At 42.6% G+C, this 17613-nt stretch overlaps 1 protein-coding gene across 1 annotated transcript; it reads right to left on the bottom strand.

Moving 5' to 3' along the window:
* Positions 1-7724: 7724 nt before the first annotated feature.
* On the bottom strand, positions 7725-13378 carry LOC140117990 (kelch repeat and BTB domain-containing protein 7-like). The gene has a single exon (XM_072135285.1). The coding sequence runs from the start codon at positions 13253-13255 to the stop codon at positions 11330-11332; it is 1926 nt and encodes a 641-aa protein (XP_071991386.1). The 5' UTR covers positions 13256-13378; the 3' UTR covers positions 7725-11329.
* Positions 13379-17613: the final 4235 nt, after the last annotated feature.

Genomic DNA, 17613 nt, shown 5'->3' with positions numbered 1-17613 from the left:
ACCTTAGGACAGTGATGGCGAACCTTTTAGGGACCGAGTGCCCAAACTATAACCCATACCCACCTGTTTATCAAAGTGCCAACATGTAATTTATCCATAACTTATTGCTCAATGCTCTGTTGTGACTTTCAATCGTATCAGTGTTCTCAGGACACCAATACAGTAGATAGAAGGAGGACCAATTCTTCCCGTTTCCCAAAACAGGAAGACATTTTTTGCCTGGAGAACGAGCAACAATGATAATTCTGATCTGCCCACGCCTTCCCACTCCTCCTGTAGTCCCAGGCAGCGCTTTTGCTTTATAATAACATTGAGCGTGACAAGTCCTGGGCTGTCTGTGAGTGCAAGTAGATACCTCGAGTCCTCTTTGGTGATAGCCTGGGTGCCCAGAGAGAGGCCACCAGTTCGCCACCATTGCCTTAGGATATAGGGGGATTAGTATTTGCTTGTTGGGGTGCAATACCTGTACCCATCTTCCCCCACTGCTGATCAGCTGTTATGCACTATAGAAGCATGGAAAACCTCTTTGAGCCATGGCGTTTTAGGGTTAAATATCACAGAATTATCTTAAAAAATGTACAATACACTTGGAATATCTTTGTAATTTCATGGACTGAGTGTGTATGTCTGTCACTGTAGGTATGAGAAGGCATGGAATGATTTAAACAAGACCAAGATTCTCCAGAACGCCTTGGAACGCGCAGGCCGGAAGGACCTGGCCGACAAGCTCCGCTGCCTGCACTGGGGACATCAAAAGCTAAGCAGCCGGGTGGAGCTCCCTTCTGCCTTCCCCTTCCTTATCACAGTACATAAGACAATAAACAACACAGATGGGCTAAAGAAAATCAACCAGCTTAGCCGTAAATATATCTGATGTGCTCCCCCACATATCGACTTTTTAACCCCCTGAATGAAGGCAGATAGTTTGATTTTACCTGTAGGGGTCACTTTTTTCATGTTTTACCTTTTATTTAACATTCGTTATGGAATTAGATTAGCAATAAATGGTTATTTGATGATAATATTTTAATTGTATCTTATGAAACAGCGGTCACTGTCATTAGTTATATTCAGTAAAGGGGTTTTCTAAGAATCAGTCACATATTATATTCATTAAAAGGTTTTCACCTCGGGAGGGGCAAAGGTGAGAAACAAAATAAAATGCATACATCCCCAGCTCCTCAACTTCTAGTTTATGAGCCTGCACTTGTAGGGGGCTAGGTCATGGAACATCCATTAAAGAGAACCCGTCATGCAAAATAACCCCCCTAAACTAAATATATTTTCATAAACTGCCATTAGAGAGCATTGCCTCTTTCCCTTCATTGTCCCTCTACATGCCTGTAAACCTAAGCAATGAGGGCCTAAAGCTGTATGCAAATGACCTGTGAAATGTCCAATGAAGCATTAGCATATTCAAGCTGTCCACTCTATTCATGAGTGGGAGGCACAGCCACACCCCTAGTGCATGACTGACAGCCTGTATAATGATGTGAGGCTGTATAATGATGTGCTTCCTGGTGCTGGTGTCCATGCCCCCTGCAGCCTGTGTGTGCATGTGTGTGTGTTTAGGAGAGATACAGCAGCTCCAGACAGCCATGTTACAGCAGAACATGTCAGATTCATGTGTAGCTGATGTCTGTGTCTCTCACCTGTGTATTAGGAGGATGCAGCATGTCAGCAGATGCAGCACACACTAGCCATGCTTTACTATACATTACACACAGACATGAGCAGGGGGAGGAGAGGGGAGGGGGAACAGGGGTGACATCACTGCCTCTGACCATGTGACCAGCCTCATTTACATGATAAAAAATATGTGATTTTACAATTAATAATGTATGAAATAACTAGATAAAGGCTGGGATGGGATCCTTGTGAGCTGCTCCAACAGGTAGAGGTGACAGGACAAGTGGCAGAGACCTGATGACAGGTGTCCTTTAACTAATGACTGGCCTCCACATAGCACTTCTGTTTTTCGGGAGACTTCACTTTCTTTTTTGTGCCCTGGTCCAAAGAGACCAGTCACTGGCTAAAGTGGGTCCTTTTAAACCCTGGATAGATGCAGGCCCGAAAACCAGAGCAAAGCAATGTGTTACAGGAGGTATCTGCTTTCCGTGGCGCAGTAGGCAGAATGGGGAATGGTAGTCTGCAGCTGCCCTTAGCCTAATACCACAACCGTGGAGTTTGGTTAAGATACAAAATAAGTAAAAACACTGACACTATAGAGGAATATGCACATAAGAACAGAGCGGATTCAACTCCCCGGGTTATTATATAAAACATCTGATTAACGTAAAATAGCTAATATACAGTAATCCCTTTTAACACATTTTAGGAAAAATGATAATTTTTCAAAAAACAGGACTGTGTATTACAATTGAATTTAAACACAGAAACGTACATTGAAGGGCAGAGTAAAGTTGTGAAACAACTGGCTATGTGTGCATCCCTGGCTCCACGCTGTAATTCAATTGTAATACTAATTATAGCGATGCTTGGTAGAACCTTCTGGCCATAGGATAATGCATCGGTCTATCTGCACATCACACCAACTCATTGTATACCACTGAGACATGCCAGTCCTGTTTTCTTTGAAAAAAAAAAAGAGGGGGGTTGGTTAGTTTAATGTATATTGGCTATTTTTTTTTACCCTATAAATTCTATTTTATATAACTCTGGGAGTTTAATAAATTCTGTTCTGACCCCTACTTTGAAGCCAGTGTTTTCACTTATGTTGTATATTAAAAATTTGGGGAATCAGTGATGGCAGCCCTCTAATAATAAAATGAAAAAAAGCTCTTCTGGCTCCCCCGTTAGCTTTGCATACCGATAAGAAGGCAGACAGTCCCCAGGTTACATACAGGATAGATTCCTTGAATTTGTACTTAAGTTCAATTTGCATGTAAGTTGGGAACTGTATATTTTATAATTGTAGCTCCAGACAAAAAAAAAAAATTTTGTCCCAGTGACAATTAGATTTTCAATTTTTTTGATGTAATGGTACCAAGGATTATCACAAAAGCTTAAAGGACACCTGTCATCAGGTCTGTGTCACTAGTCCTGTCACCTCTACCTGTTGAAGCAGCTCACAAGGATCCCATCCCAGCCTTTATCTAGTTATTTCATACATTATTCATTGTAAAATCATCTATTTTTTATTATGTAAATGAGGCTGGTCACATGGTCAGAGGCAGTGATGTCACCCCTGTTACCCCTCCCTTCTCCTCCCCCTGCTCATGTCTGTGTGTAATGTATAGTAAAGCATGGCTAGTGTGTGTGCTGCATCTGCTGACATGCTGCATCCTCCTAATATACAGGTGAGAGACACAGACATCAGCTACACATGAATCTGACATGTTCTGCTGTAACATGGCTGCCTGGAGCTGCTGTATCTCTCCTATACACATAGGCTGCAGGGGGCGTGGCCACCAGCACCAGGAAGCACATCATTATACAGGCTGTCAGTCATGCACTGGGGGCGTGGCTGTGCCTCCCACTCATGAATAGAGTGGACAGCTTGAATATGCTAATGCTTCATTGGACATTTCACAGGTCATTTGCATACAGCTTTAGGACCTCATTGCTTAGGTTTACAGGCATGTAGAGGGACAATAAAGGGATAGAGGCAATGCTCTCTAATGGCAGTTTATGAAAATATATTTAGTTTAGGGGGGTTATTTTGCATGACGGGTTCTCTTTAATTACAGACACATTAAAGCTGATTATTGCAGTCTGGGACTATAGTAAAGCATCCAGAGAACTTCACCAGAGGTCACAGGGGTCCGCCTGTAAGTTGGGTGTCCGTAAGTAGGGGACCGCCTATATCCTGATCAGTGAGGTTTTGACAACCACACCAACTGACTGTTCCAGCAGACAAAATGAATGCGACAAACAGTCAGAAGCAGATTGCTCTGTCCATCATACAATGGGCGACGTGTGAAATTCTGCTCATTCTAAGGAATAGAGACAGAACTGCAGTCCTTCAGCACGGTCACTATAATAGGTGATAGTCGTCTGCTGCTGGAGCTCTCTTCTCTATAGATTTCTGTTGCAGGAACAGCTGATCAGTACAGAAAATTCAAATAACGGACAAAAACAAATAATAATGACATAATATCACTAAGGGCAAGAGGTACTACAGCAGATGAGACTGAACATGTGTAATCACTGGCGCAGGGACACGTTTTCGTATAATATTTAATCATAGAACATACCTTAAATACCTACATAAAAGAATCACACAGAATATCTGCCTGTCATTCAAAATCATATATTTGCACTTGTGTTGTCAATTTTTAATACAGATTTGGCAGAAGTAGTACAAAATGCAATTTTCACAAAATGGAACAAATAGGCAATATCACATAAATAGGATCTTTTTAAAATAGGATATGGGAAGGACAATGTAGTTTCTTTTCTTTTTTAGGAAACAGCCTATTAATACTAAAACTGGCCTTATGTAGTATAATAGAAGCTGCCCGTGTCATTTACTGCTTTCAAGTCCACATGTCTTGATGCATGATCACACAAACACACTAAATGGTACCCAAGTATCTAGGGAAGACCCCAACTCTTCAGTGACACAGCAGAAGGGGGTCTCATGCTCCCTCCTATCTAAATTTACCATCTATAAGAGTCCTTACATCAGATCTTAAAAAGGACAAAAAAAAATACTCAATATTTTTCCCCATTTTGGAAAATATTAAAAATGATACGATAACTTTAGAATACCAGCTATTACTTAATTCAAGTCACAGAACCCAGATGATTTTTCCATGGTAAAGGACCTAGAATGATGTGGAGGGGTGAGAGTCCTGCTCTTGTTCTCCTGAAGGAGACACCTGTAACAGTGCACCTGTAGTTGAGATCTCAACCTTAGAGATACCTGGCCTGCCAGTACTGACACAGACAGGTCAGGCAACTTCAGTGCTATGTGGCTTTAAAGCAGCTTTAAAGGGAACTTGTCAGCAGAAATTACCAGTTTGTTGTCAAGCAGCTAAACATGTTGCAGACCACGTTTTTTTTTCCAGGCCCAGAGTAGTAGCATCAACTTTGAAGTGACACGATAAAGTTTTATATATAAATAAATGCGGGTGTTCTGAAGCGGGGAGAGCTTGACTTCAGTGCTAAACTCTCCTCCATCACTTTATACAACCAGTTTACACCTCACTTCAGAGTTGATTTTCAATATAATGATCTAGAAGTTGTTAACCTGTTAGACAACATACTGGTGGTGGTTTATTGGCTCAATTTCTGCTAAAAGGTTTTCTTTAACCCCTACGGGACACAGCATCTTTTGGCCTAAAGGACGCAGCCCCATTTTTCAAATCTGGCCTGTGTCACTATAAGTGGTTATGGCGTGGGAACGCTGTGAGATATCCAGGGGATTTTGAGATTGTTTTCTCGTGACACATTGTACTTCAAATTAGTTTAAAAATTTGGATGAAATCTTTTGCGTTTAGTTATGAAAAAAAACAAAATTTGGCAAAAATTTTGAAAAATTCTTTATTTTCAACGTTCTAAATTCTCTACTTTTGATTCAGAAAGTCATAGCACCCAAATAAATTCATAACTTACATTTCCCAAATGTCTGCTTTATGTTGGCATGGTTTTTTAAGATTCCACATATTTTACTAGAATGTTATGAGGCTCAGAATTTGGGTGCCATTTTTCACATTTTTTGTAAAATCGCCAAAACCTGTATTTAGATGGACCTGCTCAACTTCTAATTGACACTGAGAGGCCTAAATAATAGCGAGACTCGTAAATTACCCCATTGTGGAAACTACACCCCTCAACATATGAAAAACCACTTTTAAGAAGTTTGTTAACCCTTTACGTGTTTTATAGGGGTTAAAACAAAATGGAGGTGGAGTCTGCAAATTGTAATATTTTTTCACAATACACTCATTTTGGGTGGAAAATTTTACATTTCTAATGGATAAAATGAAAAAAGGCTCCACAAAGTTTGATACGCAATTTCTCCCGAGTACACCGATACCCTACATGTGGTGGTAACCTGCTGTATGGGCGCACGGCCGGGCATAGAAGGGAAGGAGGCGCCATTCAAATCAGATTTGCTATGTCACATTGTACAGGCTATAATTTTTTTCTTTTTTTTATTGTGCACCTATAGGGGCTTATTTCTTTTGCCACATGAGATGCACTTTTCTAATACATAATTTTGGGGCATCTATAGCTAATTGGTGAGATTTAATTAACTCTTTGTTGGTGGAGGAAATGAAAATCATCAATTTTTAGGAAAATTTTTATGTGTTTTTTTTTTTGGCCGTTAACCATACCATGAAAATAGTATATTATTTTTATTCTTTGGGTCGCCACGTTTATGAAAATACTTCATTTATATATATTTTTTTATTTTTTCCCATTTTTACTGTATAAAAAGTAATTTGGCAAAATTGTTGTTAATTTTAGCATCACCGTCTTTCATATGCATAACTTTTTTATTTTTCACCTCAAAAATCTGTTTAAGGGCTTATTTTTTGCAAGAATGATAGCTCTTTTTAGTGGTCTTATTTTAGATTGCGTAACTTTTTAAAATCACTTTTTTAGAGCATTTTTAAAGGGCATTAATAAAAAATCATCTTTAGCAGAGAGAGTTTTTTTAGGTTGTTTTTTACGGGGTTCACTTTGCGGATCTAATAACGATTCTGTTTTATTATACAGATTGTTACGGACGCAGGGATACCAAATATGTGGGGGTTTTGTGTATTTTATTCAATTGTACTGAATAAAAACTAATTTGGAGAAAATCTTATTCATTTTAGCATCACCATCTTTTTATATGCATAACTTTTTTATTTTTTGGCAGATAAATCTTGTTAGGGGCTTATTTTTTGCGAGAACAGTTGTTCTTTTTAGTGGGCTTATTTTGGAGTGCATAACATTTTTTAAATCACTTTTTAGAGCATTTTTTATAGGGTATTAATTAAAAATTATCTTTTTTCGGAATGTTTTTTGCGTTTTTTTCCTCCGGCGTTTACCGTGCGGGTCCAGTAACGATTCTGTTTTATTATGCAGATTGTTACGGACGCGGCAATACCAAATATGCGGGTTTTTTTTGTGTTTTTATGTTTTTTATACTTTATTAAGTTTTTTTATGGGAAAGTGACATTTTAGGGGCTTATATTTTTATGTATTAATTTTTTATTTATTATAATGTGTAGTGTTAACTGTTTTTGCATATTTTTACTTATACATACTTGAACTTAAACCAGTGATGCTCTGATCACTGGTTTAAGTTCAATACACTGCTCTACAATACTATTTTATTGTAGAGCAGTGTAAACTGTCTGAGCAAGCTTGCGCATGCTCAGACAGTTTACAGCCAGACCCGGAAGGGGTCTGGCTGCCATGGAGACCGGGCAGCTCCGGGGCACATGCCAGTCCTCGGAGCTGCCCGGAAGAGGATCGGATCCCCCGGTAAGCGGCACGGGGGATCCGATCCACAGCGCTAACACCGTTACACGCCGCGGTCATGTTTGACCGCGGCGTGTAAGGGGTTAACACCCGCGATCGGAGCCGGCTCCGATCGCGGGTGTTAGCGCAGGCTGTCAGCTGTACTAGACAGCTGACAGCCGCTGCTTCTGGTACCGGCTCCGTTCGTGAGCCGGTGCCAGAAGCAGGACGTTATAGAACGTCCCCGTGCGCTAAGCATCTAGCCCCGGGGACGTACTATAACGTCCTGGTGCGCCTAGGGGTTAAGGCAAAGTTGGACAACACCCTTTAGATTACACAAATAACCCTCTGTATCCATTTTTACCAAGGTGCTTAATTTTCTGTTGCATTTAGACATTCTTGCACACTGATTTTTGCATCTTTTATCCCAAAGCAGCTAGATGATACCATGGCGACCATGGAAATATTAAGCCTTAAAGTGTGCAGTTATTTTAAGATGGGCTCAAAGGGGGACATTTATCATGAGGCAGGTTCCTTGCTCTGCTGCCTGTCAAATTTATCAACGTGGCTTCAGCTATTTAGTAAATTTGGCTTGTAAAATGCAGTTGTTTTTATTGTAGCACTTTTGGTTTTATGAGGTTTATTTTTAATATAAATGCCAGAGGGCAAACAGAGTCGCACTGAGACTTTTGAAACCGTTGCATTTCTTAAAAATGGTATGCACATTACAACAAATACATATGTCAGAATGTGTTTTTTTTTTCTGGGTGGTGTTAAATGCCCAGTGCAATTATAAATTTCCCCAATAAGACTTGGGAAATCTACCATCATAATCCATCATGATAACCTAGGGACACTTACTGATATCCAGGCATATTCTTATATTTGTTATCCATGGCCTCCTTCCTTCTACAATCAACTTATAAAATTATGTTAATGAGCCGCCTGAGGGTCTGCTGGAGGTGTTATCAGAGCTCCTCTGTGCTGCAGCTTCACAGGCTGTTACATTGCACAGGAGCACTCCCCCCCCCCTCTTACTGTGTGCTGAAACTTCTGCTGCTGCAGTGAAATTACATCAGGTAGAGGGTGAGGAAAGTGCTGAGGGCGAGACCTTCCAGCAGTGTGTGAAGCTACAGGACAGCGGGGCTCTGATAACACCCCCTATGTACTCTCCAGGCTTAATAACATAATTTAAAAAAATTGATTTTAGAAATAAATATAAGATGACCACAGTCACGGTGCCCGGATCTATAAGCAAGTGTCCTTGGTTTATCACGCTTGATTTTGATGATAGATTTCCTTTAAAATCCACTTTAAGTTCTTGCCAGTAGGAATAAAAACTTGGGACTGCAAATTTTACTAAAACCTTGCAATTCTTCCACCAAACATACAACATAAGAGCCTTAGCATGTATTGGTAATTTTATCTAAGAAAACTATTCTGTAAAAAAAAAAAAATACTTTTTGGCCACAGCCACTTTGATAATTTTGACAGGCAGTAGAGCTGGTAAGTCTGAAAACTGTAGCATGGAGTCTGCTTAATGATGATCCCCCATTGTTTCTTTATGTAGTTGAATGAACAAACAAAAGCAATCCTGGCCTTGGCAGATTGGTTTAAGATCTTGGTTGTTATAGAAACAATGTTTTCAGGTTTGTTTTCTTCGGACAAAAGAAATCTAATGGGGGGCAGCTCTATTTAAAAGTATAACATTTTACTACTTTTTAGATGCACTAGGGTGTCATGCTATCTTTTGACATCTTGTATAATACACAGTAATACTTTTGCAGTCCACCTCTTTGCATAATGCCTGTGTCCCTTCCACTGACTCTTTCCCCTTTATCCTCTCCTTCTGGATTCCATATTATACATGTATTCATGTTCTAATACAGGCTTCCTAACCATATTACCTTGCATCTGCTATGGGAAAAGTACTTTAAAGGGGTAACAGAATTTTCACTTTCTGTCTACGTTTCCTTTAATAAAGAGATTATTCAACATTAAATGAAAACAGACAAAAAGAAAGAAAAACACTTTGCATTTCCATATTGCTTTTTTTTTTGTATAAGATGTACAAACTTGGAACAATGTATAAAACTAGAGAACTCACGATTGAATATTCCTAAAACAATGAACTGTTCTCAGCCATAAAGTAAAACCCTTCAACTGAACATCAGAGTTTAGTGTTCCAGTATGACTTATAATTCGCCTCCCTCCGCCTAGTCTTGCCCTGTTCTGTTCTGGGAGATTCTCTTGTTATGAGGCAGAATTCTGCAAGTGCTACACAATTAAACATTGTAACATTTGGCACCTAAACACTTAAGATAATAAGTCTTGCAAAATTTCAGAAACTGGATTCAATGAGACGTGTAAACTTCTAAAAAGGGTCATCCAGCTCAGGTCCCTGATGAGTCTCTGTGTCTAGGTCTTCAGTAATGGTGTTCTAACACATGCATGTCACAGGAGACCTATATGGCAATGGCCACAGGCTATGTTGACACGTCTGCGTCGGGACATTATTAATGGAGGCCTGGAAACAAAGAAGTAACAGAAGAGGTGGAAAAACAGTAAAGTTTTACAGTTACAAATCACAATAGTAAGAATTATCTGTGTGCAATCACAATATGTAACCCTTTTTAAAGAATCAGTGCACACAAGGAATATTTTAATAAACTGTGTGACGGATCCATTTAAAAGTAGAACACGACTTAGTCAGCCATTATTTTTTCAAGATCACTATAGTTTAGAGGGGAAGTTAGACAACTCAGAAGAAAATGTCACTGCCAAAATTTGTCATGGTCGTCTGCAGGTAGCCTAAATATCCTTCACTTCCACCCTGTCCCTGGACGAGCCCTAATTAGCAAATAATTTAATCCACTATGAAATAAATTCTAGATACACAAATAAAGTTAAAGAAAATGCAAGAATTTACTAAAACAGATGTCAGAGGCAGCCGACTTCAATGGTTACCAACTTTTCAACAAACTTTGTATAAATCAGAAATATAAATAAGTTTAATTTTCTCAATATCCCATTTTTGACCCCACCCTATTCCCAGTTTGATTCCATTTAGCATGGCAGAAGTTACAGCAGCTCGGACTGTACTCAGCAACTCAGGAAGAATGGCACAGACACAGCAGAGGATAAGAACCACTACAAAAGGAAGTCACATAATTCTATAAAACATTGCTATTCCTCATACACACATACAGTGATTTATACAATGTTTGCTGAAAGGTTAGATACCCTGGAGTTACATAGGCTTTCTGTTGAGCCTTTTATCCAGTCACGGAAAAAAATTAAAACAGTTTACATGCAATTACAGCAGGGCCAATATTTTAGTAAAGGAAACGTTTCAAGCACAGTGCACATCATATGCTAAACCATGGCAATACGACCACTGGCAGTGTGAACCCTTCTGTATGGAGGTCTACATGGCCATGGATGTGAACTAGAACCTTAGGGAATGTTTAATGTTGAGTCACACTCCTTTAAATACATTGTGAAAACAGGAGAACTAGCCCAATGGGGTATAAAAGTATACCCAAGATAAAAACTGAATGTCACTCATCTGTATGAGCAAAATATCAGAAGTATCAACATCAAGTACAAAATATTGTTTAAGTGCCCAGAAAAAGGCTGACCATATGGTCACAACAACACACACAGGAATTCCTGCCCTAAAACAAAAAAAAAAATTGCATTGCAGTGTACATTTACCCTACTAAACTGAAGATATTTACATGAGGAAACAGGTCATAGCTCTGACAAACTTTAGAGAAGTGGCTGAAGAGGCGATCTTCACTGACAATTCTTCAAGTATTGCAGAATATAGTTTCCGAGGCAGATGGTTTGGCTCGAGAACCTCGAGAGATATCTCGAAGGGTAGTAAAAATATAACTATCACCACTTAAAAAGAGCCTTCTAGGTATATACGTGGTCTGGCCACAGAAACTCTTGGCCACTCATCCTCTGAAAAAGAACTAAGGCTGTCCGATTCAGAGTCCAGCTCACTAAACCCGTCCATCCAGTCAGTACTGGACTCACTGCGGACATCATCCTCCTCAGTTATATAGCTCTGCCCTGACTCTAAGCAGGATGGATAGACCCGTGCGGACAGGCACATGAACCCACAGTCATAATGCAGAAGGCCCAGCATGGTGCCAATATTAACCCAGCGGTCATTAGTCACGTCATACTCATGAACGGTTACACGGTTCTTCTTCCACTGGACGATGGTGCAGGAGATGAGGAGGAGTTTGGAGCTGTACTGTACAATCTGGTAGTTGTTGGTATTAACCTCTGTGGGTATGGGACTGATCCGGCGCCATTCTCCTCTGGCAGGGTTGTAGACCTTCACTATAGGAATGTCACATATACAGTAAATTTCGTCGTTGTATACACAGGCTTCATGGAAGTCACAGCGCTTCATTGAGGCACAATTGAGCCACTGGTTGCAGGCGGGGTCATAACATAGCATCCTCTTATTACTGATAGCATACAGGCGATCGTTCACCGTAACCAACTCAAAGGAGTAGAATGAGTGGGGCAACGGGGCCACCAGCGTCCACTGGTTCCTCTGAACGCTATAGCACTCCACATCTTTTATCTTGGCACCAGAGGAGGGATCGTGGCCGCCAACTATGTACACGTAACCATTGAGGTAAGCTACGTCCATGCCCTCTCTGCACAGCAGCCTCTCTGCTAGGAGCTGCCAGCTGTTGTGTACAGGGCTATACACCCAAAGCTGCTTCATAGGTTGTGTAGCCAGGTAGAGGTCATTCTCTGGGGAGACACACACCGCCGAGGAGGTCACCGCCTTGCCGTGGGCTAGGTTACTAAGAGGAGAAGGCATGGTGTAGATGTCACCGGAGTAAGGGTCGTAGCACAAGAAAGGTTCCTTGCGGTGACCAAAGAAAATGACCATCTCCTTGGCCAGCATGCCGATCCTGCGCATGGGACTACTCTCCTGCAGGGCGACTATAGACTTGCCATCCTTGTCCTGCAGCAGGGCGTCCAGGTAGGGTAGGCAGTGCTTGCGCACCCACGGCCGGGACTTGAGACTCTCCACATAGGCCTGGTCCTTGTCGGTGAAGTGCTGCCAGCGTACACAGCCCAGGACCTCCTGGCACAGCTCTGCCCGCTCCTTGTGGTTCACCTCCAGCCAGCGCAGGGCAGCAGCGCACACCATCCTCTCGCTCACCACATCCAGGTTGTCCATGCTCAGCACCATCTTCAGCTGTGCCAGGCTCATCTCACAGAACTCCTCACTGGCTACAAACGGTTCAAAATGGCGGGCCATGAAGGACAGAGCGCGGCTCCGCAGCTCACAGTGGTCGAAGGTGTCGGCAAAGCGCAGGATGGCGGCGCAGTTGTGCAGGTCCAGCCTCCGGGCCAGGTAGCCGGCGCAGGCCTGCCGCACGTACTCCAGCTGCAGCATGTCGGCGGCCGCATAGAGGCGCTGCACATTGGCCTCGGTCACCGTTACTCTGCCCGTGTAGCAGTACTCTATGATGAGCGCCATGGACTCCGGGCTCATGTCGTGCAGCGTCACCTGCTGCTGCTTGCTCTCGTACAGGCCGCCGGTGAACATGCTCCGGAAGTAGGGGCAGGCGGCGGACAGCACATTGCGGTTACAGTGGAAGCTGCGGCTGTTCTCCGGGTCCTCCGCGCCGCCCGGCTCCTCGGGGCTGCCCCCCAGCACACGGATGGTGACATCACACAGCAGGCTCGAGTCGTAGAAAGACTTGAGCTGCGCCAGTAAGGATGAGGCGTGAGCCGGGTCCTCCAGCAGCTCCGGCCCTGAGAAAAAGCTGGACACCCCGTAACCAGACATGACGGGAGGCGGGACTACAATTACTGGCCTTGCCGAAACTAGGGGTCACTGTCTCCGGAAGTGCAAGGCAGCCCGAGCGCGCCACTTCCGACCTTCATGGGCGGTGCCTTGTGACGTCACTTGTGCGTTACAGACGGGAGGGGCGTGGACCTGTCAGCGCTCCTGCAGCTCCAGTCGTCACGTGGTGTACAGGATAGAGATTGCGATCTGTGGGGGTTGTTGTCCATCATCAATCACCTGGGACTTTAGTGCGCACAGCTAACTGCATATGTATGCGAACACGTGTCCTGGATGGTTGTACTCCCGTCACCTCTAACTCATATTGTATTTCCTTCACCTTCCTATTATAGTATCACCTGTCCCTTATAGTGCCCCCCCGTGGCGTACCTAGGAGAGGCAGGGCCCCATAGCAGGCCTCTGCATGGGGCCCCACTGACCACTTATACATATTTATATACTGTCACATGCAAGTTACAATCACACATTTATACGCTAATGCGCACACATATAGAGCATATACACACATACAGTGCTATGAACATACTATATATATATATATATATATATATATATATATATCTCACAGTAAATACAGAAACCATACACGGAATACACATACTACATGCACACATCACAGATGCTTTGCAGCATCATATGTATATAAAAGCTCCATTCTGGACTCCAAGCTGACACTGCAGGCCCCACAGTAGCTGCTAGCACTGTAGTTACGCCCCTGGTACTCTCTCTTCTCCCTGTCACTTGTCCCTCATTGCTACATATGACCTGGTTCAGTTCAGCATTCTTGTTCGGCCGCCTGCCCTTGACATATTGCTGGATTGGCAACTGAACAGCCAATTTGGCAAATTGATGCATCTAGGGATCCCCAATGACTAATCATAGCAATGGTAAATTGCTAGGGGCGTCAATTTACCAGATTGGCTATTCTGCCAAAATATGTCCGGGTCAGGCAGCTGAACTAACCATCAGGTCCGCTCATCTCTACTTCCCTCACATAGTTACCTCCCTCATCTCCTTTTTTATTTTGTGGCCCCCTCTCATCCACCTCATATTACCTCCTTCATCTCTCCTTCATATTGTGCCCCCCCCCCTCTCCTCTCCTTAAAATTTTTACCTCCTTAATATTGTGACCCCCTCTCATCTCTCCCATATTGTAGCCTCCCATATCCTCTTAATATTGTAGCTCCCTCTCTTCCCCCCTTAAAGTCTAATGAGGGTCAATCTAATCGTTGTTTATACTTTGGGACATTGACTACAGATGTTTTTCAATATGTTGAGGAGGTACATAGAAGTTTTGGATACATAATTATCTTATAATGTTACACTGTTCTGCATATGCTTGCCCCTCTCCAAAACCAAACATTTTGAGAGGAAATCTAGCTTAGCAAGTAAGATATTCCCAGCTAAAGGAATCAGTGACTCTTCAGTGTGGGAAATGCCAAAGGGAAGTTAATAGCAGAACTTATCCCGGTGGCGACTCCTTACCTAGTACTGTACTATTCCGTCCGGTTAGATTATTGTTACAATTGGCACATAGGTAATCACTTGTGTTCAGTTCACATACACCTGTACTGGTTTTATTTGACCAATTAAGACTTATTGCCATTGATGCTTCACAAGGGGATTCTGGGAAATATGCATATAAGTAAAGAATACCTCTTTTAGATGCCCCCTTACATCAAGTATAACTTTCAGAAATCCTAATGACATGATGTGGGCCACAACCACATTGACTAGTGCTGACTACAATTGTTAATCTGTCCCTTCTGGAATAGATATACTGGTTTAGCCTTAATTCCACATCAAATCATCAGGCTTCTTGAAAGTCATGCTTGATGGTAAGGGGGCCGTCTAGCAAAAAGAGACATTGTATTCCTTGTCCAATCTTGGGAAATGTATTTGCATATTTCCCAGAAGCATCAACAGCAATAAGTCTCCACATGCCTACAAACTGCTCTTAATTGGTCAAATAAAATTAGTACCAGTGTATGTGAACCCAATAAAACTAGTTTTCCTATGTTTGTTTTTTATACACTATACAATCCACTCATGGACAAAAAAGAATAAATGTGATTCATGCTTGGATGAAGAAAATACATTTTATTTTATAGTAGTGTGTTCCAGTCTAAGATGAATCCTGAGTAAGAACTATCACAACCTATTCTTCTCTGGGAAGCTGAACTTCTATCAGCACCTATAGGATTCCTTAGGGCTTTTTCACACCTGTGTCTAAATTTCATTAAATTTAATTCATGCACAACAAGTTGAAGTTTCTTTGAAAGGCAGATGCATTTAGACCTAAACACTTGTGATCTGCAACAGAAAACACGTGTTTTGCTGATAAACAATGCAAAAAATTATTACTCGCATCTAAGATTGTAAGAAGCTCCTCCCTTTGTGCTTGAATTGCATTTCTAAACTCAATTCAAAGGAAACATGTGTATGCGGCTTAAGTGGGCTGGGCATCATTACTTAGCACTTGTGGTTACCAGAATGCCAAACATGCTCCGTCAGCACTTCTCTTCTAAGGCTGAATTTACACTGACATGTGCCCGCCGTACCGTAGAACGGCGGACAGCGGCGCTGGGGAGAGGAGGAGGGGGTGCTAAGCTCGTCATAAAGGAACATGGCGCACAGCACCGTATGCCGAGAAAAGATAGGACATCGTATACACGTCCCCCAACGCCCGTGTGAATGAGGCCTTAAAACTGCTGAAGCATATATGTCAGCAGCCTTCTTCCAATAAGGTACCTAATTATGTGGAGCTACAGGTTTTACTGTTTTTTCCTATTGATCTGATGATCTCCCGTAATTTATCAAAATCAAGAATATTATGCAAAAATAAAATAATACAAAGACTCTTTATTGATGAAACATTGCAACTGTGCAGGAAATATCAACATCTAGAAGGAGTAGTAACCAAAAAGGAACATTAGGGTGATTACTTATTAGGAAATAGGATGATCGGGTGATTGTTACTATGGCGCACACTGGTAGTCAAAATTGATTCGGAGAGAACTTCACAACAAAACTGTTTATTGGTGTCTCGGTAACAACGCGTTTCGGAATTAGCGGCGATTCCTTTTTCAAGTGAGGAGAGACTAGAAGCTCAAGTCTTAAGTGTCTTCCCAGACCTGAGCTTTTAGTCTCTCCTCACTTGAAAAAGGAATCGCCGCTGATTCCGAAACGCGTTGTTACCGAGACACCAATAAACAGTTTTGTTGTGAAGTACTCTCCGAATCAATTTTGACTACCAGTGTGCGCCATAGTGACAATCACCCCATCATCCCATGCATCTGATCCAGACCGGTGTGGCTACTGCGCTCTGATGATCCCGTCAACAGGCAGCACCTGATTGGTACTCAGCTCAAGCCTTCCACTAGTGTTGTGCCTGGAACTTGCACAACTCTATCTGGTGAGCCTCATTCTTTCCTCCCCCATCTGAATTTGTCCATTGTTGTACAAACTACTACTCTATGAGTGCTTTTTGGTCTCTCCCTGTTCGCCTTTATTAGGAAATAGGGCTTAGAAAAAATGCTTGTATTTTTTTTTTTAGACAACTGAAAATTTTCAAAGCAGATAATTTATTTGAAGTGACAGGCAGGTAAAAATAGGTAGAAGCACAAGATGCAAATAGACATCCAGTTCCTGCGCAGCTTCACAGTTTCACTGCCCGAATCTCTGGTTCTGTATCACCAATATCATGTTGGTAGGTGCTGTAGAACCAGAGATAGGGACATCTGAACACTCCCTCTAGCAGCCTCTAAACCTGACTCATCTAAAGGACATTTCTTGCATTACCAGAAGGGGTTAGTACAGGCGGCCCCCTACTTAAAGGGCACCTACCACCACAAATCTACCTATAAAGGTAGATCGGGTGGTAGGTGAATCAATGGGACGTGAGGATAGCCCTTTTAAGGGCTAATCCTCACGTCCCCGCACTGTTTTGTAAACTTTTATTACCCTAATATGTTAATTTACTTATGCGGCTACTGGGGCGTGGAGTAGCCGCATCTGAGGTTACACGAGTCGGCTACTCCACGCCCCGGTAGCCACATTACCCCTCCTACTCACCATGTTCGGCGCGCAGCTGCTCGTAGCTGCGCGCCCTCGCCCGCCGATCCTGCCGTCTGCGCATGCGCAGAACAGCAGGCCCGCGCCTGCGCGGTCACTGCTCTGAAGCCGGGGCTGCGCAGGCGCGGGCCTGCTGTTCTGCGCATGCGCAGACGGCAGGATCGGCGGGCGAGGGCGCGCAGCTACGAGCAGCTGCGCGCCGAACATGGTGAGTAGGAGGGGTAATGTGGCTACCGGGGCGTGGAGTAGCCGCCTCGTGTAACCTC

Source organism: Engystomops pustulosus, chromosome 2 (assembly GCF_040894005.1).
Source record: "Engystomops pustulosus chromosome 2, aEngPut4.maternal, whole genome shotgun sequence".
Lineage (NCBI taxonomy): Eukaryota > Metazoa > Chordata > Amphibia > Anura > Leptodactylidae > Engystomops > Engystomops pustulosus.
Note: the sequence above shows the minus strand (reverse complement) of the source record. Positions and strands in the feature narration are given on the sequence as shown.